The sequence below is a fragment of the Rhinolophus sinicus genome, linkage group LG10 (assembly GCF_036562045.2).
Source record: "Rhinolophus sinicus isolate RSC01 linkage group LG10, ASM3656204v1, whole genome shotgun sequence".
NCBI lineage: Eukaryota > Metazoa > Chordata > Mammalia > Chiroptera > Rhinolophidae > Rhinolophus > Rhinolophus sinicus.
Genome location: NC_133759.1, coordinates 6684026 through 6706842, shown reverse-complemented (window position 1 = coordinate 6706842; position 22817 = coordinate 6684026). Strand labels below are relative to the sequence as shown.

Here is a 22817-nt window from a genome sequence, read left to right as displayed (position 1 = left end):
TCTCGTTTCCCCTCTTTCTCAACTTCCACTGTACTTCCCTTTTTAGGTGTGAGTTTCTTAGTTGCCTCCAATGGGATTGTGATAATAAGAAATACAGAGGGTGCCAAAAAAATGTATACACATTTTAAGAAAGAAATGACTGTATTAAAATTGTAATACTCAATATATACCGTTAACAAAAGATGAATACAAGTCATGTGTATACATTTTTTTTGGCACCAGTGGTATGTATTTTGGTCTTGTCCAAGGTTCCTGGAAAACAGCTCCTAAAACCCTGGTAATTTCCTAAGTGGTAAGAGTGATGGGAGTACCTTTTGTTATATTTGGTCTAACGTCCTTGGTTACTGAAATAGCTCCAAAGAGATAAAGGGGAGTGTTTTCTGTTATTCATAACAAACCCCTTTCAACCACACCTCCGTTTATGTTAATGCTTTTGAAAAGTACCAAAAGACTGGGGGAGCTGTTTGCCAGGGGACCCAACCATGTGATTAGAGGGTAGCGTCTTTCAGCCTTACGCTCACCACTCCTCCAGCTCTGGGGAGGGGAGAGAAGCTGGAGATCGAGTTCAGTCACCCACAGCCAAGTGATTTACTCAACCATGCCTACTTACTGACCCCTCCACGAAAACCCCCGAAGCACGGGACTTTGGAGAGCTTCCAGGTTGGTGACCACGGCAGAGCTCCTAGAGAGCATGGAAGCTCCTCACCCCTTCCCCTATACCTTGCCCGTCTATGCATCTCTTCCATCTCACTGTTCCTGAGCTAGGTCCTTTGATAATAAACTGGTAACCTAGTAAACAAACTTTTCCTGAGTTGTGGGAACTGTTCTAACAAATTATCAAGTTGGAGGAGTAAGTCAGGGGAACCTCCTATTTGTAACCAGTCATCAGAAGCACAGGTAACAACCTTCTGGACTTGGGATTGGCATCTAAAGTGGTGGCAGTCTTGTGGGACGGAGCCTTAACCTGTGAGATCTGACGTTATCTCCTGAAAATAGTGTCAGAATTGAGCGCAATTTTACAACACTCAGCTGGTCGGTATGGGGAGAAAAACCCCACATATTTGGTGACCAGAAGTACTGGCAGAGGAAAAAGTGTGTTGGTTTCTTTCACCTCCCAATAGCTAGTCTTCCTGCTTCTCAATTTACGAACTCCAATTTCTACCTCGACACCTTGCCCCTGCTAAAAGGCATTTCCCAGCCTCCCTTGAAGCCAGGTGTGGTCATATAACTGGCAGAGATGTAAAGGGAGGTTTTATGTGTGATATCTGGGAAATTTCCTTAAAAAGAAGGGATAAGTCCTTCTTCCTGCTTCCTCCTCCTAGCTACTTGACTGCAGGTATAATACCGTCAGTTCCAGCAGTCATCCTGGACCCTCAGGTACCTACCTTTGAGGTGAAGCCACACGCAGTAGAGCTACGTGACAGAGCAGCTGGGTTTCTAATAATACCAGCACTGGGCCATCCACGTCAGAAATTCTTGGTAGAAATCTATCTACAAAGCATCTATCTTGATTAACATACTGATGTTCAGGTCTTTCTTAATTGCCACCACACACCATTCCGAATCAACACAGTACGTGTCAAAGACATAAAAGCTATTTTGATATTCCTGGTAGTTACTCCATTAACTTATTAGGATCTATAACTACTTTGGTTTTCCCCATCAATTATTTAAACTTACAACTATATTTGCCTCAAGAGAAGTAGCTCAGGACATTCTCATCTCTCTCTGCTCTTTACCGACTTCTGTCTCCATGTCAACACGGGCCTTCCATATTATTACCCAGAATTTACCTCTGGATTGTTAATTGATGCAGGTTGCTTTCTTAAATCTTTCTTCCTTTTATTACTAACCTTTTCACTGCAGTATCACAGAGAAATATGTAAATTATGAGCACAAAAATCAAGAAATTTTCGCCAAGTGACATCTTTCTAACCAGTACTAGGAGCAAGAAACAAGACAGTGCCAGCCCCCAACGTGTCTTCCTCATGGTCCCTTCACTCACAATTCCTCCCAAAGCTGACCACGGCCATCACCTTGAGCCCTACTGATTAGTTTTGCCTGTTCTTCAGCTTTATATCAAGAGAATCATATAGTATGCCATGTTTCATGTCTGGCTTCTCTCATTCAACATTGTTTACGAGACTCAGAGTTGCGGCCACACAGAATTCCACTGTGCACATACACTATTTATCTATCCGTTTTATTTTTGGCGGGCACGTGGGTAAGCTCCACTTTGTGACTATGACAAGCAGTTCGTTGTCGTGAACATCTTTTGAACATATCTTTAAGTGAACGTGGGATGTATTTCTGTTGGTTGTATGCCTACCGTGTTTCCCCAAAAATAAGACCTAGCCGGACAATCAGCTCTAATGCGTCTTTTGGAGCAAAAATTAATATAAGACCTGGTCTTACATTGTAGAAGACTGAGTCTTATATTAATTTTATATTAATTTTCAGTCTTATTTTACTATAAGACTCAGTCTTATTTTACTATAAGACTCAGTCTTATTTTACTATAAGACTCAGTCTTATTTTACTATAAGACTCAGTCTTATTTTACTATAAGACTCAGTCTTCTACAATGTAAGACCAGGTCTTATATTAATTTTTGCTCCAAAAGACGCATTAGAGCTGATTGTCCGGCTAGGTCTTATTTTTGGGGAAACACGGTAGGCATACAACCAACAGAAATACATCCCACGTTCACTTAAAGATATGTTCAAAAGATGTTCACGACAACGAACTGCTTGTCATAGTCACAAAGTGGAGCTTACCCACGTGCCCGCCAAAAATAAAACGGATAGATAAATAGTGTATGTGCACAGTGGAATTCTGTGTGGCCGCAACTCTGAGTCTCGTAAACAATGTTGAATGAGAGAAGCCAGACATGAAACATGGCATACTATATGATTCTCTTGATATAAAGCTGAAGAACAGGCAAAACTAATCAGTAGGGCTCAAGGTGATGGCCAAAAGACGCATTAGAGCTGATTGTCCGGCTAGGTCTTATTTTTGGGGAAACACAGTAGGAGCACATCGCTGAGTTGTAGAATATGCAGATAACTCTTCTATTTAGTACTTGTTGCCAAATTTTCTAAAATCCCTGTACCAGTTTTTATGTCCCATCAGCAGGGTCCAACAATTCAGGCTGCTCCACACCTCAACATTGGTACCGTCCAGCTCTTTCCTTAGCCATTCTGGGGTGTGTGTGAAAGTACTGCACTGTGGTTTTAATTTGCCATTCTGGCTGACTGCTGAGGTTGGACTCCAGAGGTACACTCGCTAGCCATCTGGGTAACCTCTTTTGTAAAATGACTGTTTAAACGTTCTTCTGCCCCCTTTTCTAATAAGATAGTCTGACTTTTTCTTATTGACTTAGAGGAGTTTCTTTGCAATTCTGGAGATAAGCAACTTGTTAGACATGTATTGCAGGTATTTTTTCTCCCTCTGTGGCTTGCCTTTTTATTGTTAATTTAAAAGTCATCCACTCTATCCATTCCCTCCTCTATGGTTTGCAGTGCTGGGTCTTGTGTAATAAATCCTTGCTTATTCCAAAGTCACAAAGTCCTTGCTTTTCTGGCCAAAGGACATTTCATTACTTGTGTACTCTCCCTCACACCTCATGGATTTCACACGTGCCCCCAGACTTGAACACTACTTCCAAGAGGTTTTCAAAGAGGAGCTCTGTGTGAAAACCTCCTGAGGTCATCTATGCCAGAGGAAAAAAAACATTTTTTCTTTACATTTAAATAGTTGTTTGGCAGGATACAAAATTCTAGTTTTAAAGTTGTTTTGACACTGAGAAAATATCTCTTAGATTCATTACTGCTGTTGAGAAGTTTATTAATCTGCTTCTTACTCCTTTGTGACTTTTTCTTTCAGAAAGATTTGGAATTTTCTCTACATCTTTGTTGTTAAAGTTCATTCTAATGTGTCTACGTACGGGCTTTCTTTTATCGATCATGTTTGGCATTTTTTTCATTTAAGATCTTTCATTTTATGAGTTCTGAGAAACTCCTGGTCATCATTTCTTCTAACATTTTCTTCCCCCGACCCTGTCATTTCCTCTCTGCCTCTGAGAATCCTATTAAATGGATACTGACATTTCTACTCCCCTCCTCCATAACACTTTTCTATTATCTTCCACCTCTTTATCCCTCCATAATGCCTTCTAGAAAGCTTCCACCTGACCTTCCAACTTGTTCAATCAGTCTTCACCTACATCCATTCTGCCACTCAACCCATCCCCTGAGCTCTGTTCCCAAGTAAGTCTCCTTATTCCTGTTTCGTGTATCCATTTCCTCCTTCTGTTAAGGATATTCACCACACTTATTCCGTTCTCTTACGCGGATGGGAACATGAATTCCGCTCCAACTAGCACAGGCTGCCAATTTTCTTTTATCCGACTATACTTGTCAGCTTCTCGTTACAGCTCCCAAGAGGTAAGCTCAGACTCCTCCACTTCCCGCACCCCCTCCAATAAGCCTCCTACCTCCCCCAGAGGCAAGGCTGGAATCCAGAGTCTCACAAGGACCAAAGGCCTTCCACCGCATCACCTGTCGGGCCTCACCCCGCTCCGCTCATCATCCCTCCTAGCTCCAGCCACAACCAATTCCTGCAGGTCTTCTACCAGGCCTGCTTCTGCCTCAGAACTTCTGCAGCTGCTGTCACCTACGCCTCATTAAGGACCACTCAGTGCTGATTCCCTCACCTCCTTCATGACCATGTTCAGATGGCACCTCAGTGGGGCCTTCCCAACATTCTGCTTAAATCTGTCCCTTCCCAAAGCCTCGCACTTGATTTTCTTCCCTTTTTTCCACAGTACTTATAACCACTGGACATGTGTGTTGTTCTTATTTATCTATTTCCTGCTCCTTGAGGACAAGAGACTTTTTGTTTACTGCTGTAGCCTCGGCCTCTAGAACAGCGTCTGGCACTACTGAGGGAGCGGGGAGGGGAAGGTGCCTTAGGAAGCTACTGGCTCGCTCACCACTAGACACACTTTACTGGGAGACTCTAACCTTCAGGAAATCTCAGTGAGGCACTGCTCTTTTCCAAAAGCCGTCTCCCTTTACTAGGATCTGTGAGGCCTCAGGGTGTGGAAGGGATGGGGAAAAACAACGCTAGAAGAGAAAAAGGCACAACTAAAACAGTCTCCCTAAGCCAGGCCAGCCAGCCTCTTCTGCTTCAAGCTGTCAATTCAACCTCACAGCCTGGAATCCAACCACCTTCTGTCGCCCCAGGGGTTCTCCCAGTTTTTATGTTATTTTCTCTCGATTCTGTGGCACTTCCAGTTCCAAGAAGGGAGCTAGCACCCTGGGCTAGTATATTTGTCTCCTATTGCTGTTACAAATCACCACAAACTCAGTGGCTTAAATCAACATAAATTGTTATCGCCCAGTTCTGAAGGTCGGAAGTCCAAACTGCTTCTCACTGAGCTAAAATGAAGGTGGGGGCAGAGCTGTGCTCCTTTGTGGGGGCTCCTGGGACTCCTAGAGGCTGCTCACATTCCCTGGCTTGCGGCCCGTGGAGTCCTCTTCACATTCCATCACTGACTCTGCGTCCAGCCTCACGTCTCCTTCTCTGACTCTCCGTCTCCCTCTTTATTGACTGACTGATTGATTTCCCGTTACTTTTGGCATTCAATATATTAGTTTTATCCTTCTTTCATGTATAAGGACCTTGTGATTACAAAGGCAATCCCCAGATAATCCAGGATGATCTCCCCATCTCAAGATCCTTAATCACATCTGCAAAATCCCCTTTGCCACCTAACCTAATGTATTCATAGGTTCTGGGAATTAGGATGCAGATATCTGGGGTGGGGGTAGGGGGCATTATTAAGCCTACCACAGCCATTCTGTCATCTTTTCAGGAACTGGTAACCAGGGTTTCCTAAACTGGAGTCCATGGCTAACCTTCAGCGTGTCTGTAAAACCCTTGAGATTGCTGGCAAAATGTTGTGTCTTCTTGCATGTTTCTTAAGAGAGAGCTTGTAGATTTCATGATTCTCAAAGGAGTTACGAGCCCATCACTACGAAATGGTCACTGTCCACGGCCTGAGGGAAGAGAGCAAAGACCTGCACTGTCCCCTTAACTCCCAGAACACAGACACTACTTCCCCATTTTATACCCTAACAGAAATCCAGCACTTCTTTCTGTCCCCTTCTCAGGACATGCACGATTCCACACAGCACATGAACATCTCCTGAGACAGAAGTGCCATCAGTCCCAGTTTATAGCAGAATAAGCCCCTAGCAAGCAACCGGGCAAAGAGTGGAGCGGGATCCAACTATTGCCTCTACGTCATACAAGAGCCCGTGCCTGAGCTGCCTTCTTTCCCATCAACGCCTCTACCTACAGGTGGAGAAAATAAAAGCCCTTGACAAAAACAAAGCTACCCCTTGCCAGATCAGGCCCTTTCTCCTCCTCTTTCTCAACAAGGAGAGGCTCAGCGCCTCCTCCACATACCCTGACAGCTTTCCCTTAGACGGCTGCCAAGCATGCTGCTTACCGAAGGCCAGGGCCTTCAACCAGGATGACAGACTCTGGATATGAAATCAAATTAGGTTTTTTCATGACTGAGAAAATTTCTCTTAGCACAACTAACTGCCTTAGGCAAGTGTCTCTCTTACACCTGTGTGCCCAGCCGCGAGGGAGAAAAAGTTCACTTACTTTGACTGCAGGGTCTGCCTCGGCCACGTGCCATCTTCATTTTGGGGCTCAATTACTAGCACCTGAATGAAAAGAAAAACCATCTGAGGAACGTGAAAACCACCTCACTTCTGACATGCTCAGAACCAGAAGCTCTCTGGCCACACACCGTGGGCAGAGCCACCTGTCAGGCATGGCCTGGGCCGTCCTACCTGACCCTGGTACAGCCCAGCGTCCTGGACAGTGTTGTCTAGCTTGCTCAACTGCTCGTAGGTGTTGCTCATGTATTTGTTCCACAGCCGAGTTTCACGCTCCGCAGGTATGTTGAACAGCTTCCGCATCTCCTTCTCGATGGTCGCTGGAAACAGGCAGAAACATCACTGAGGGCGTCCCGCAGAGGGAAGTCTAAGGACAGTTCCGGCAAGCTGAGGCTCACCCTCCTTCCTTGTCAGATGGTCACGGGATGCTTTGGATCAAAAGTTCTGACTGACCTCAGCCCCCTCATGACTCCCAAGGCCGACATCTCCCATGGGCATCCTCTTGCACTTATACGCCCAGAAACTTTCCCTATGCTTCTCCTTCTTTGATGATGTGGGTCCCATTTATAGCACAGGCGCAACTCAGAAAAGTGAGAAAACGTAACGTTGGAGTTAAGCCAGATCTGGGTTCAGGTACTAGCTCTGTCACTTTCCCACTGAGCTCTTTTAGTGAGTTACTTGAAGCTCTCTGACTCCGCATTTCTTCATCTTTATCACTGTATGTCAGACGGGGAGGGAGCATGCCTGGTGTTCTACAGACTGATTCTCAGGCTTGGCTCTTCACAAGAATGCCCTGGGGAGCAGGTTCCCAGGTCAGGGCTGGAAACCACAACCTGAGATTTTCTGATACTAAGACTGAAGAGGGCACCCCAGTCTTCCCTCCAGTCAGCCCCAACACTCTGTACTCTGTCCGCTGGACACCTGGGACCCCAGCGCAGCCACTCACCGATGGTGTCTGCCTTGCTGAAATGGCAACTCAGCACGTTGGTAGGATCACTATTCTCACAGAGCTTTAGTTCCAGCAAATACACCTCCACCTTGCAGTGCTTGACAAACAGGCCATGCTCCACGACCTGGGAACAAGAGGCAGGGCTGACGGGTGACGGAGCAGCACCCCAAGGCAGTCTTGGGAGCAACACAGCTCGTCAGTGTCAAAGGGCAGAATCCTCCTGATAATCAGTTTCCTTCGGTAGTCAGGGGATCAAACGTAGTTTTTAAAGTCACTGGCACCTGTCCTAGGAGTTTAAAAATCTTTTCTCCACTCATTAGGGCCAACCGAGAGCACCATGATGGGACCAAAGCTAGCAGCACCGGCCAACAGGGAAGTCACTGTTCATCTCTACACGGGGGTCGTGATGCCTCCCTTGCATCACGGGAGTTTGTCCAATTAAAGGACTAGAGAATATAGTCAAGTCCTTGGCAGAACACTCACGACATGGCAGCACTATGGGTGGGCAGTGGCGGTGTCTGCAGGTGGCTGGCATGCCCCTAAACTTCTGATCCCCAACCCTCTCCAGGGCCCAGCTTTCAAGCTAAAGAAAAAAGAAGGTAGTTCTGGCCCTGAATAGTGACTCTCAGAAGCATGGCCTCAGAACTGCAGCTCCGTTCTCCTCTGCTCTGAAGGGGAACGACACACCAGGCAGAGACAGAAACGTACCCAATTCCTGCCTATCAGCAGGCATGCGGGCTCCTATGATTTCCCCTCTGGTCGGACAACAAACACTGGGGGAGTCAGGGTGGCAGTCTTCTCACAAGTCCTGTCTACCAGGGAGGTTAACAATCTGGATTTCTATTCCAGGGCCTGCCTTCCCTCAACAAGCTATTTCTCTGTGGGCTCTGAACACGTGCCTTTTGAGACACTCAACAGTGTGGCCAAAGACTCTTAGGCACAGGGGAAATCGCAGTATCAGCAAGGCTGTAAGATAAATAAGAAGCAGTACATCACTGCATGTCCACATGACCCCAAGTAAACTTTCTTTCTTAGAGCCTTTCAGAAAGTTCTCTCATGGCACTGCTGGACACATCCCCCAGCCACTGGGCAACTCTGATGTTTGAAGTCCACTCACTGTAACATCCTGGAAGAGCAGCCTCACTTACCACCACTCACAACCATAATTCCCTAAAGAGAACCAGAAACAAGGCCTCGGACAGCAACATTCAACCACATAGGTATGTCCAGTACCCCAGGAAACCAACACCCACCATTGCCCACCAGGGATCAGCTGCAGACACTGCCCAGCAGGTGTGGTAACTCATGTACTCACTTTTCTGACGATGGGCTGCTGGCCTTCAACACAGCCGTACCAGTCTAGTAACTTATTCCAGGCCTCAGTTGGGACCAATACATAGTCCAATTCATCAATTAAATGTTCTTTCAAGGTCTGACTCTCAGGATCTGGAAAAGGAAAACAGCACATAACTCATGCTCTTCTCCCCAGAAATGTTTGTTTTACATGATTCTTAGATGCTGTTCAGAAACCAGAAAAGTATAAGAACAGGACAAAATTACAAAATTCTGTCACTGGCCATAACGCAGCAGGCCTAACTCCTCTGAGTCTTAGCCATGCTTTCTGCGCATTAATGAGGCCCTTGTATTTCTTCTATAACTGGAGGGAGAAGGGACAGTAAAAGAAGAAAACTCCAATTTACATTTCAAAGGGCTTCCAGATTCCATGATTAAAATTGCTAATAATGACTATTTAACATACTATTCTGCATAGTGAAACTGTATTAAAGTCAGAGATTGCCTTCCCCTGAAAGATTTACTGAGAAAGCAAACACACGAGTCACTGAAGTGAAGTCGATTTTAGTCGTTTAGCATGGTTCGTTTTCAACATTCCAAGTCAAAACCCAGCTGGACACCCCCCTGTGGAGGGAGAACATCTTTAACAGGCTAAACATCCATCTTACACCCACCACGTGACTGGGAGTCAGGAGTGGACACCCACGGTCTGAAACATACTCCTTCAGTGGAGGACTGAGGAACTGCATGGAGGTAAGACTGATCACCTCCCACCAAGGGAGCCTCTCTGCTAAGCACCCACGCCTGCAGTAGCAGAAGCCACTGTTCTCCTGCAGACAAGTGAAGCCATGAAACTGGGAAAGCAAAAAGTCCCCGCAATGGTGCAGCTCATCTGTAACTCAAGGCAGACAGTGGAAAAACCCAAAACAAAAACCATAAGCAGCTTTCACCAGGTGACCGGTCCTTCGCATCACCGCATGCCACCAGGATTTTGCCCTTCGTCACGGTGAGTTTCAGATCTGGTCTACTCAGCTGTTTTCATTTCCAAGGAAAAAGGAAAGGAATTAAATAGCCTTGGAGAATAGGAATACCCAGGTGAGTGATAAGGATGAATGGTAAGCAAAATGTGGTAGATTACACACGGTGGAATATTATTCAGCCTTTAAAAGGAAGGAAATCCTGACACGGTCTACAACATGGATGAACACTGAGGACATTATGCTGAGTGAAATAAGCCAGTCACAGAAAGACAAATGTTGTATGATTCTACTTACATGAGGTACTTAGAATAGTCAAAATCATAGAGACAGAAAGTAGAATGGTGGTTGCGAGAGGCTGGGCAGAGCAAAGATACGGAGTTACAATTTAATGGAGACAGAGTTTCAGTTTTGCAAGATGAAAAAATCTGGAGGTTGATTGCACACCAATGGGAATATACTTACTACTACTGAACTGTACAATTAAAAATTGTTAAGATGGTAAATTTTATGTTATGTGTCTTTTATCACAATTAAAAAAAAGGGATGAGTCATTCTTAGTGATAAGCCAACCACTTTCCACAGCAGCTACGGTATGAATATTAACACTGACAGACCACAGTTTTTCTGTTCAGCAACAGAAGGAAGATCTAGGAGTTCAAGAGCTTCCCCCAAAAAACTGATACTAAACGCCAAATTTTTCTCTGATTTTCAAATTAAAGACTCATAAAAGTTATTCACTTATTGTCTTACTTGGGGAGCTACACCTTCAGTTCTCACACTAAGCACTATGCAGATCTGGCCACCCATACTGTGCCAAAGGGCAGCCAGAAACCTTTAAAACGGGAAAGGAACCAACAGCTTTCAGCATCAGCAACCTCTCAAGTATGTCAGTTCTCCAGGGCTCTTTCCCTTCGGAGGCTCAGTGACAATTTTCCCCAAACACGTCATTCTTATGACACTACAGTGCAAATGCAGAAAACTGGAATTATCAACGCAGTTCACTATTTTCATTTAAAATTGGATCAGTCCAAGGACATCACGCTAAAAATCACACGGGATTTAAATGAGGATTTAGTCTGCCAATTTCTTCAACAGAGAGACAAATAAAGAAGAAAAATGAGAGCACAGCTTGGTCTAGGCAGAGGGATTCCATCTGACATACAGTAGGGGCACAGGTGGGAATGAGAGAGTACTCTATCCCCAACGTCCCACACTTTCAAGAGCACCTTCCAGACCACTCCCATGACCCTAGGTGGAAGGCAGCCAGACTGGGACTGACAAGTAACTGAGAGCCTGGGAACTAAGGGGGTGACCCTCATTCGCCAGATAGGTCATTCCTGTACTGTCAATGTTCCAGGGTTTGAACAGAATGTACTTCTCACTTCCCAAGTACACAGCAAATGTTTCAAGCCAAAGCCATGTGACATCAAATTGGGGGACCACAGGAGGAATGCTTACCCTTAGCTGAAGGTCATGCAAAATGACTTTTGAGGGCCCCTCGAGCTCCAGGATTCTCATCACTATTACTATAAAAAGCCTTAAGATGTCTCTTTTTCAAAGAGAGGACAAAGAGCAAACGTTTTGCAATGATCCCTTGAGGCAACTTCATGGCATAATGTCACCATCTGACCTACTTCAGGAAACACAGCATATGACTGCTGACTGCGTCATTTAGACTCCCCTAAAACAAAGTCTGAGCTGAAGTACTACTCATTTTTAAAAGCGCGCAGGTTAGTGTTAGGTACTAGGATCAAGCCTCATGCGTTGTCTGCCGTCCTGCTGCCCTGATTTGGGGCACAGAAGACAGATCACCTCTGTCCTGCTTGCAAGGGAGTCTAAAGCCAGGCAGAACAGACTAGGAAAGGCTGACTGTCATCTCTGTGCATCTACAGGTGCAAGCTAAGCTCAAGTGTGTCATATATCACTTTTTCAATCACTTCTTCCACTGGGAGCTGATTGTGATAACTCTACTGACCCTCTAGCTCTCCTCGTACTATTTCTATGACAAACACAGCCATCACAGAAATGTCTGAAGAATATTGACAGATCTACAATTTGTCCCACTACAAAGGTAACAAAGAAAATTCTGGTTCCCAAATTTCAGATTCCAGATCAATTTCAAAATATCCTATTTCTTTCCATCCCATATACTAATCTAAAATCTCTGGCAGAATTTGCAAAAGGAGAGAGAGAGAGAGAGAGAAATTTAAAATGCTACAAGCATGCTCTTGTTAGAAGTTAGTTTAGGAAAAAGGCAGGTTCACTTCTCCAAGAGTCTGCAAAGACTTCCGTTAAAGACATAAGTCAAGGACACCTGCTTCTGTCCCCTCACAGGAGGAAAGTCAAGTTCACAATGTCCATGTTACATATAAATATGACCTGAGGCCGCTGCCATGGTTGACATTTCGGTTAGAAAAGGAACAGGATACTGCACCTGAAAAGAGTCCGGAGTTATCTATTGGGCCAGGAAACAGGTTGTGTTCACCCACATTGTACATATCCCAGCTGTCGAAGCCCACATACTTCTTCCACTGTTTGAACCACCGGCTGTCAATAAGATACCTAGAGATAGACAAAAATTTACTGTACCAGAAAAGCTGAGATAGTAAGTTTCTGCAGCTGCTCCCCTAATTTTTTTATGGTCTTTCCACTTAGGAAACAAGCAATCCCCACTAAGAAAGATTCTCAAGACAGAAGCAGGGCCAGGCCCCATATGGCACAGAGAGCCAATGGATACTTCTGAAAGTATCCATTAAGTAAAATGATTGTTGAAAAACAAATGAAAGGAAGGAAATGACTGGCTTCAAAATATTTATTTAAAGTAAGTCTTTCTACGGGGAATATCTTGTTTGCTAAGGACCAAGTCACTAATTCCATAATGATCTTTACAGAGGTCCTTCTCCAGGTAGACAATTTGGTTACACTGCTTTGCTTGACAAGAAAAACATTAAACTAATTTTCTTTCGGAAAATGGGATAATAACATCACACACTTCAGTATTCCTTTGAGGACCAAACAAAATGTCAAAAAAAATGTGTGTACATATGTATATATGTGTACATACAGACATACATGTATGTATACACACATGTACATACATACACATGTAATGTGTAAGTACAATTATATTGTCAAAAAGCAAGTTGATCTGGTTGTATTTTTAAAGTATCACTATGCTGTTTGACAATTAAGACAGAAGGAGGAGGGGAAAACCTCCATGGGGAAACAAAGCACAATTATATTGGTGAGTCTTTCAAATTTTATAACCAACAAACCTCAGAGATAGGCAGCTTCCCAGGGGTCACAAGGATCCATAAATCCAAATCTCTAAATGCTCTTTTTCCCTCCAAACCCCTTAAACAATACCCTCTAAACACACTGAGAGTGTGATTTTAGTCTCTCAAGTGTCCTCTGCCCCTGCCCGTCACAGGTTGGCTAGCTCAAGAACACTGTAAAGTCTTATATGAGTTCCTCCTAATCCCAATATCTCTCTTCCCTGCTCATTCCTGTCACTGTAAGTGGCATTATCAACACCACCATGGTTGGGAAGCTCAATCGCATTCTTTGTAATAAAGCCAAGCTCCAGTTTTCTACACCCACACAATAATACCACCCAGGAATCTCTTTACCAGTGGAAGTATTGTCCCTTTCACTAAACAATTTTAAGAAACTTCTTGTCTCAGACTTGTTCTTCTAAATCCCAGTCTTTTCATCTTTTTTTAATCTAGGCTATGAAATGCTGCTGCCACAATTATTTTTGACATTTGCTACCAAAATAACCTGGGGCTCTCAAACATTTGTTCAGCGTCTGACCTTGACATCTGTTCTGCTGTTTACAAGTTACAAAGTATCTACTTCTGATACGCCTCAACCCACTGAAAGGGGAGTATGTAGTGTCAAATACTGCTACCACGGTTACGCCTTTGCCCAAGGTCACACATCGAATCCCCGAAGGCAAAGGGCTCTCCCCATCCTGAAGGTCCCCGTGAGCACCCTTGTCCCCATCCTGCAGCTCTTCCCCCGCCGGGTCCGCCCACTGGGGTTCCGAAAGGGCTGAGACGACGCTCGGCTCCGCCCACGCTTTCCCAGAAGTGATCTCAGGGTCCCTTTCCTTAGGGGCCGGGGTCAGGCCACTCTTCTCAGAGTCACTACATCGCCCCCGCCCGGCCCCTTCCCAAGCCGAGAAAAAGGGGCCTGGCCTGAGCGCCAGAGCCCGGCCTCTGGCCCTGCGCGGCGGAAAGGTGGGCCCGGCGCTCACCACTGCGCCCCTCGTTGGAGCGTGGTCCTCATCAAAGCCCCGAGCTCCGATTTCTGGGTCTCAGCATCCGGTCGTTCACCGCAGCCTCCACCTTCCGCCATCTCGTCCGTAGCCCAGGCTGAGCCGGTCCGGACATCCGCCTCGCGCACAGCGTGTGTGGGCCACGCCCACTCACGCACGCACGTACGTGCGCGCGCCCAAAGCCCCACCTGGCGCAGCGGCCTTGAGCGCCGGCCCGCCTCTGCCTTCTCTCCCCGCCCCCACCCACCGCCCTCTCCCGCGGGTGCGCCGTGAAGCAGGGAGGGGGCCGGAAGAGCAGGCGGGCGCTGGGGAAGGAGCGGCCACTTCCTCCCGCTCGGATGGGTTTCGGGCACTCCTTTCTCTGTCCTGCCCCGCGGTCTCAAGGAGTCAGAATGCAGGACCCACGACCCCTCTGATGGAGGAAGTCATTAAAAGGACGTGATGACCGGTTGACCCGCGAGCTAGACTCGGGTAGTCGGAGGCTCCTCTCCCCCTTCCCCTGTCCTTGGAGTGAGCGTTCTGCTTGGCTCCAAGCGCTAGAAACTGCCCAAGGACGCAGTTTTGAGATAGTAATGTGGTGCTGAGAACTTCTGGAAGGTCTTCTGGAAGGACTGAGTAGTTAAGGCCCCTTTATAACCTTTAAGATTCTGGTGGTCAGGTAGCTCTACTTTTGCGCGCCCAAGACAAGCCCTATGTAAGTTACCTTGCTTATTAAACCTGCCACCCACCCATCTGGAGTGGCCTCCCTCTTCCGCTCTCCAGGTCTTCTGTGTTAGGGCCAGTTTCAGATTCTATCCGGAAGCTCCCCTGGAGGCTTGCGGGGTTATCCTGGTCTTAAACGCACTGCTAGAGGCAGGAAGCCTTGGAACTGGGTTTTCTTGTGTTCACTCCTGCCATTCCACTTTCAGCAGAAGCCTTAAGCGCATCCTTAGCTGCCCAGAAATATGATGGGGATTACTGTCCTGGAGGCCCTAAGGGATTTCAGATGTGGCCGGTGCACCGTCGTCTATACTGGAAGGTGTGGTCTGATCATTAACAATAGTTTCAAATAGTCTGGATGCCAGAATCACCTGGCCCACGGCAGAATTCCACAAGCCTCCACACAGCTGCTTGCCTTGCCAGAGGGACAAGCAGCCACAGGGGTGATAGCAAGGTGGGAAGGGGAGAGGTTTGGGTGTGTTCTCCACCTTAGGTGCCCAGGCTTATTAATTCGTTGCTGCAACAAGTACACTATCCTGAATACTGTATCTTTTCCACTCAACCCTGTGCACAAAAACAGCCCTCTCCCTGGAGGGGGCTGAAGCCCAGAACAAGGAGAAAGCCAGACAGTTGGTCTACATGACTCCATTCACTTGTCTCTCAGTTTCTACCCTCAGAGAAAAAAATAAGATCCAATACCTGCCTGTGTACAATCAATAGAGAAGAAATCTACAAATACCCCCGCACCAAGCAGAGTGTGGTAAATGCCATTAACAGGTATTAACCAGACTGTAGACCCTGAGCTCTGAAAGGGAGCCTTTGACTTAAGTAGCATTTGAGTGAGATCTTGAAGAAAGCGTAGAAATGATGGTGTATGTTACAGGGGAGGAGACTAGAGAGGTCAGAATTTCTGGAAAAAGCAAGGTAGGATCAAAGAGTGAGGATTAGGCCAGTTGAACTGGGCACAGACCACTGAAAGAGACTGAGATCTAAAGGTTTCTAGATCTACATGTCCAGCCTTAAATGGTCCACAGTTACTGTAAGAGGTTTTGGAGCAGAGACCAAATGGCTGAGGATGCTTTACACACACAGTAGTGCAGCCCAAAGACCTATTAGGGACCTTGCCCTGAAGAGGGGGTTATGAGGGAGGAGAGGAGAATCAGATGAGCCATGTGATGGAAGAGGGATGGCCTGGTGAAAGTGGTTGGTCATTTAAATAGATTTACTATTTCTGTGTTGGGTTACGGCTAATTGAAATTAATTTATACTCCCTGGGACATCCATCACACACCATCTGGTAACACAGGCCACTTGGTAATTGGGTAGATAGCAGGGGAAAGAGTAAATTTGGAATTAAAATTGCCTTCAATAATCACATAGCAATTAATCCCCCGCAGATAAGAGTTACCACTGGTGATAATTCAACAGCTGGGGAGCCAGCCCTGACAACCTGAGTGCCCTTTTTTGAAAGTTATTTGAAATTGTTAAAATGTTAACAAACAAGAAACACTGCCTTTAGTCCTGTTATTTATGGAAAAAGAAAGTTGGGTTAGTGACATTACTTCAGAACCTACTTTAGAGAGTGTCTGCTTCCCTCTTCTTTTTTTAGCCGTTTCCCCTGTACCATTTATGGCATAGGTCACAGTCTTAAGGAAGTAGGACGAGTCCTCAGCACAACTAGAAAGAAGGACAAAACCTAATTATAAAAATGAAAACTTTGGAAAATCTTTGTAAACCTGGATTTCTTCAGTGCTGTTAAATAGCAATAAAAATAGTACACTAATTATGGGTATTTCCTAAAATTTAAGACTGCAAAGTGCCAGTAGTTAAAATGTGAGGAATAAAGTGAAACGTCATAGTCAGAAGATCATTATTTCCAATGTTTAAAACTTTTGTTAGTGAGTTTGATTAAAACGTTAAAAACTGAGAACAATGAGCATCTGCCATTTGTTCTAGCTATTGTGGGAGTGACCTGTGAATTAAGAAGGAAGTGAGTTGGGGCTGCTGGGTGGCTCAGGCAGTTAGAGATCCCTGCTCCCAACTCGATTCCCACATGGGCCAGTGGGCTCTCAACCACAAGGTTGCTGGTTCAACTCCTTGAGTCCCGCAAGGGATGGTGGGCTCTGTCCCCTGCACCTAAGATTGAACACGGCACCTTGAGCTGAGCTGGCACCTTGAGCTGAGCTGCCACTGAGCTCCCGGATGGAGCTCCCGTATGGCTCAGTTGGTTGGAGCACATCCTCTCAACCACAAGGTTGCCGGTTCAACTCCCGCAAGGGATGGTGGGAAGCACCCCCTGCAACTAGCAACGGGAACGGCAACGGCAACTGGACCTGGAGCTGAGCTGTGCCCTCCACAACTAAGATTGAAAGGCCAACAACTTGACTTGGAAAAAAGGCCTGGAAGTACACACTGTTCCCCAATAAAATCTTTGGGGGGAAAAAAAAAAGGAAGTGAGTCGATTCAGGCCAGGAGACACCCTAGCCCCAGGGCTATGTTCCCCTTTGGGTCATTTGCTAGGGAGAGGTGTAGAGGTGTAGGCCTGGTAGGACACACATTTGGCCCCACAACCAAACCCCAGAACTAAACAACCCAACCCACCTGTTGCCATGGGAACTTGGGCCACAAGAACCAGGAGGAAAGCAGGAAGGGAGCTAGAGAGGAGAGGCTTGGCTGATTGGTCATGAAGTGCTTGATGTTGGACTGTGGTGATCTGCTTGAGGGTTTGTAATGCCTGGGCATGTGAACTTGAAGCTTTACTTGGTGCCAAATCATAAAGTTCTCCTGTGGGCTGGTACTGTGGCTTGCTCTATACCTAACTGGTATTGGCCCTCCAAAGTCACCCCTGGTCCACACTTAGCCAGCAATCACAGAGCACACGTGGCAGTGATTGGGCACTTTTTGATTAGAGGTGGGCACCTTTTGATTAGAGGAGGGAAGTATTTTTGTTTCCTTCTTGCTTGTGCTTCCTTAACCTGCCCAGGGGACTGTGAAAAAGTTGAAAATCTCTAGTATATTTTAGAAGAACTAAAGGTCTGACCGGTAACATTATAACCTCTGTTATGTAAGGGTGAGGTTATTGGGGAAGGTGACAGAGGCAAAAACCTGAAAGAATCTCATAGGGAGGAGGTGGGATCACCTTTCCTACCTTGGAGACTCATGCAGTTGGATACATTCCATTCTGGTTATGCCACTGTCTGTGGCCACTGTCTCACTGGGCAGGGAGGGGGTGGCACCCTAGGCCCAGGTGTGGCCAGTGTCTTCTTTTCCTCCTCTAATTCTATTACCATCAGTGTCTTAACCATAAACAAATATTTAGATGTTAATTGTGTGTGTTTGCCCTTTGCACAGAGCAAATTCTCAGTAAACGTTTCTTGGATAAATGAATGAAAAAATTGTCCAGATACTAGTCATTTTTTCATTTGACTAATAATATGTTATGTGCTTACAATCTCTACCCTCCAGGGGTTCACAGCCAGTGTGGTTGGGGAAGATATTTTCACATGTAATTACGCCTATAGGAACATGGAGTGTGATGCTACAGATACTTCTCGGGGAAGGAAGCGTAAGCAATTGGCATAGGGAGCAAAGGCACACTTAACATGATGAGTCTGCAGGAATGCTCAGGGGCCAGGGCTTCTTGAGATTCACACACATGCACAGGTATGGTCACATACTGGGGACAGACAGAGGAGGTCTGGGTAGCAGGTGCTTCCTCGGCAGGGAGACTTGGATCCCCTCCACTTGCCTCCCTGTGGAGCCAGGAGGCCTACAGAAGGACACCACCCAAGGTGGGCTGCCCCTGGAGACTGCTCAGACTCTAGGCATTTGGATTAAGGGGGCCTGTTTTGTGATCTCCTACCTGGGCCTTGTGGCCACGGGAAGCTGGATCTGGGAGGAGTGCTGGGGGTGGAGTTTCTGCCTGCGGGATGAATGATGGATAGGCTGCTGTGCCCCCGCCCAGCAAGTCACTATCATGCTTCTGGATGCAACTAGCAGAATACCCACCAGCAAGTGGCCTATCTAGCTGGTGATTTTCGTTCTTGTTTTTTCACATGACAAGTCTGGAGTTAAGTTCTTGGGCAGGTCAAATCTGAGAGTTTGCTTCTCTGTTACCCCCAGGGGCTCATGAGACCGCACTTCCTGGGCAACACGTTTTCTGTTTTGTGCCCTCAGCTCCCACTTGAGCAGTGTCTGATGTGAAGCCCGTATCCGAAAACTTGTTGCCCCGCAGAATGGGGCTTTTTTTAGGGCCAGCCAAGCTATGTCTCACCTTCGTGTGTGAAAGCGTGCTCTTCCAACTGATTTGGTGACTGTAATAACAAAAACCTTCCAAATTCAAAGTATTCTGACAGGAATCTGCCCATTCTTTCAAAATCTATGCTGGGCTCTCTTGGGGAAATTTTTAGGCAGTAATTTCTACTCAGTACTATCCAAAACGTAAGCGATTTATTAGGCTGATGAGGCCAGGAATGCTTCTCTAAAAATAATCTTGCTTTAAATGTTTTTGGACCAACAGTGAAACAGAACAAGGAAGTCATCTGATAAAGGTTAATTGTGCAAGAAGTGCCTGACGAAATTTTAAAAAATTGATGCATAAATACTTAACAAATAAAATTGTAAAATATTTAAAGTGTACATAGTGATGATTTGATATACATAATCCTATCAGATTTAGTGTTAAAAAAAAAGAAAACAAAGGCAAAACAAAACAAACAGCATTTCTTTAAGAACTGCTAAAATGGAAGTTTCTGAACCTAGTTGAGTAATAGCAGGGCCCATCCCCTTCCCTTCTTAGAATACTTGTGGCTTAAATGCCGCAGCCACTTCTCCCCAAGGCAGGACCTCAGGCAGGCTCCCTGGGATCCCTCCCCTTTTACTTGTTCATCTGAGCCGCTGATTCACAATGGGGTGGGCTGGGTGCAGGTTGGGGCCAGTAGCGGTTGCATGGTTGAATGATAAAGAATGTGTATGGGTAGGAATGTGTGTGTGTGTTTGTGTTGGGGGAAGATATCCAGCTCCTTGGGGAGGAAGATGAAGTGTTAACTGGCTCTATTCTGAGTCTTCCCGAAGAAGAGAGAGTTAGAAAGGACTTTGAGTTAAGGGAGGCAGTCACCTTGGAGTCTGAGGAGGAATCCTTGTCAGCTAGGGTCAGCCATGTTAGGATCGCAGAAGTTCTCTTCCCTGGTAGCCCAAGGCATAAACAAAGGACAGGAAGTGGACAAGGAGAGGTGAGTCACCAGACAGCCTGGGTGGAAGGGGTTGGAGTCAGTTCCAGGTTCCCATCCTGGAGGCTAACCAGAGTGTGTGGCCTGGGCCGCACTGACCCTCGTCATGCAGGGTCTCTGGTCCGCTCCCCACACAATAACGCAGGATATGGTGAGGCCAAAAAGGAACACCCATGGTGCCATAGATACGGGAGTCATACCACTATATTCTTGATGGCGGCTGGTTGAGACACAGGGAGCAAACATTGCCAGTACCCCAACAAGGGGTCTTCCTGCACCCCAGTTTCGCTGGCGGCCGGTTGAGACACAGGAAGCAAGATCCACACAATCCACAATCCGCCATCAGGTTCTCTGCCTGCCAACCAACCAACCAACCAACGTAGCCACGGCAGTTACATCAGTGGCTAATTGGACAACTGGCCACAGCTGACGGCCAACCACCACCCAAGCCAGCACCTTTCCACGTGAGGCCAAGAGCCTGGAAACTGTTCCCTGGGACTCTGTCCCCACACCCTTTACAGGAAAGGGGAGAGTTGGAGCAGGAAGTCTTTCCCCATGTGCTTAGCTGTAGGTCATCTAGTAGGACGCCACATTCTCATGACCATCTCTGGAGGTGGGCTGTGGAAAGTTTTAACAAGCACCCACGTGACTGTTGAGCACTATTTGTTTAGCTTCTGGGAACAGGACCTGGTACATCTCTGCACTTGGCTCTCTGGCTTCAACTCCAGCTGCTTCCCCGAAACCACTTACTGAGGAACACACAATCCACAGCACCTGACCCAGCTGAACATTCTTTATGGAATATCCCTTCCCCCAGCTCCTCGACTCCATTCTTCTTCCTCCCAGGTACACTTCTCTGTCACCTAACCTGGAAGGATTGTGAATCCATAGGTCTCAGGCTTAGGCCCCCAATCTTTTTCTTGTCACTCTCCCCTGGTAACCTCATCCTTTCCAATGGTTATCTACTGTGCCCTAGGTTAGACCTTTGTCTCCAACCCATATTCCTTTTCTGAGCCTCTTGTAACCACCTGCCCTAAATACCTCCACTGGGATGCCTCATGCACCACATCTGAATCTGATCACATCCTCTTCTCCCCACACCTCCTCCTCGTGTTGTCCACCTGTCAGTGAGGCCACCTTCCTGCCTCAGGCCCTCACACACTGTGCTGCCTGTCTGCCTTCCATCAGCTTGTTATTCAGCTGACTCTTACTGACCTCTCCTCAGCTTCACTGTCACTCTTCCACGTGGCCAGGCCTTCAGTACTACGTCAAAGAACTAAAAATGCTTTTAGTAACTATGTATTGGCTTTCTGCTTTCCTGAGAACTGTGTCTCTGGTACCCAGCAGAGCCCATAGCACAGGACTGAGTGATGAGTGGAGTAGGAAGGAGGCAAAGGGCTTTTGGGAAAGAGATGTGGGGTTTAAGGTGGCCTGGTATACCCAGATACATCCAGATGTATAGGTCCTATTCTCCATTCCAGGAATCAAATCTGAGATCTACAAATGATCTTCAAAAGGCCCTGGCCCTGTTTAAGTGGGAAGGCCCTGTTCTCTTTATAATGACACATTCTCATGACCATCTCTGGAGGTGGGTTGTGGAAAGTTTTAACAAGCACCCACGTGATTGTTACATTTGCTGACTCATGTCATATGCCGGCCCTGTGGACCCTGACATGGCCAGCCCCAGTCCACCTCCTAGACTCTTACCTCCTGGGGAAGCAGACCAGTCACTCACAGACACAATCAAGATTCCTGAGTTTTGAGAGGAGTACATGTGGGGCGGGGTACAAAGGGGAACAGACAGCTCTGCCTTGATCACCTGAGGGGATTCCAAACCTAAGGCGGGGAGGCCTTGTAGCCAGAGGGAGGTGGGCTTGTGCAGGAGTTATGATGGAGGAGAGCTAGAACAGGTGCAGAGGGCTTCATCTCTTAATAACCTAAGGGCAGACAGAGGGGGGAAGTAGCAGCAGATTCTTATGGCTGGAGGAAAAGTTCCCCGAGAATTGGCTCAGACACCGAAAGGCCTTGAGCCACCAATTTGAGTAAGAATGCTGGGACCCTGGGACCTCTGGCCCTGTCTGGACTGAGTGGACACTGCAAACATTTATCTGGGTACCCGTCTGCCATAGCACAAACCACATCCACGCCCTGCAGAGTCCCTTATACTGTGATAGGAAGTGGTCCCAGGTATGTGTGGGAAGATTATGGACAGCAGGGCCAACAGATGGAGAGGTTGGACCTGAGCCACACCTAAGCAGCAGCAGCTGGCCTCCAAGATAGGCCCCTACTGAGCCTGACCATGCAATTGCAACTGCCAAGTGCCACGCAGGGCATAGTCGGAGGGCAAGTGTACACTCTTCTTATTCTGAGGGAAAAGAATTTGTCATGTTGCGTGACCTTCCAACTGTGTAAAAAAGGCTTGGGTGGGCTTAACACTTGGAGAAGCCACAGGCTCAATGAGTGGGAGCCCACGGTGTTACTTTTTTATGAAGGTCACTTCACACCCAGCAAATATTCAGGAAGGAGAGGCCCACTACTGGGGTTAGGCAGTCAGTCCTTCACTTGCCTTCCTCTTTTTGGAACAAGGACTTCCTCTTCTACCAGGGTCTTAGGAAGGCCCTATTGCATGTCCTGGCAAAGGGAGAAACACTGGCCCGTGCTTCCCACATAGGGAAGAGTGGATTCCACACACTG

At 46.7% G+C, this 22817-nt stretch overlaps 1 protein-coding gene and 1 long non-coding RNA gene across 7 annotated transcripts in view; both read right to left on the bottom strand.

Annotated features, from left to right (window-relative positions):
- The window catches only part of USP4 (ubiquitin specific peptidase 4), a 39462-nt gene extending 25119 nt beyond the window's left edge, over positions 1 to 14343 (bottom strand). The window contains exons 1-7 of one of the 6 annotated variants that reach the window (XR_002136686.2): positions 14176 to 14338; positions 12352 to 12479; positions 8960 to 9090; positions 7642 to 7768; positions 6870 to 7015; positions 6679 to 6740; positions 5922 to 6062 (exon numbers count right to left, since the gene is read on the bottom strand). Coding sequence is in view for 2 of the 6 variants with exons in the window: in XM_019723865.2 (XP_019579424.2) it covers positions 6679 to 6740; positions 6870 to 7015; positions 7642 to 7768; positions 8960 to 9090; positions 12352 to 12479; positions 14176 to 14276 (695 nt within the window). In the remaining 4 variants the exon portion in view is untranslated. Of the gene's footprint in view, positions 1 to 5921; positions 6063 to 6678; positions 6741 to 6869; positions 7016 to 7641; positions 7769 to 8959; positions 9091 to 12351; positions 12480 to 14175 lie in introns of all 6 variants that reach the window. The other 5 variants (XR_012489565.1, XR_012489564.1, XR_012489566.1 and 2 more) reach the window with 5 other exon arrangements.
- A 2116-nt stretch (positions 14344 to 16459) lies between these two features.
- Positions 16460 to 20464, bottom strand: LOC141567149 (uncharacterized). Its single transcript, XR_012489567.1, has 3 exons — positions 20379 to 20464; positions 20012 to 20079; positions 16460 to 16572 (listed from the first exon to the last, which is right to left on the bottom strand). It is a non-coding gene; the product is annotated as an uncharacterized LOC141567149 (long non-coding RNA).
- Between the last annotated feature and the right edge of the window lie 2353 nt (positions 20465 to 22817).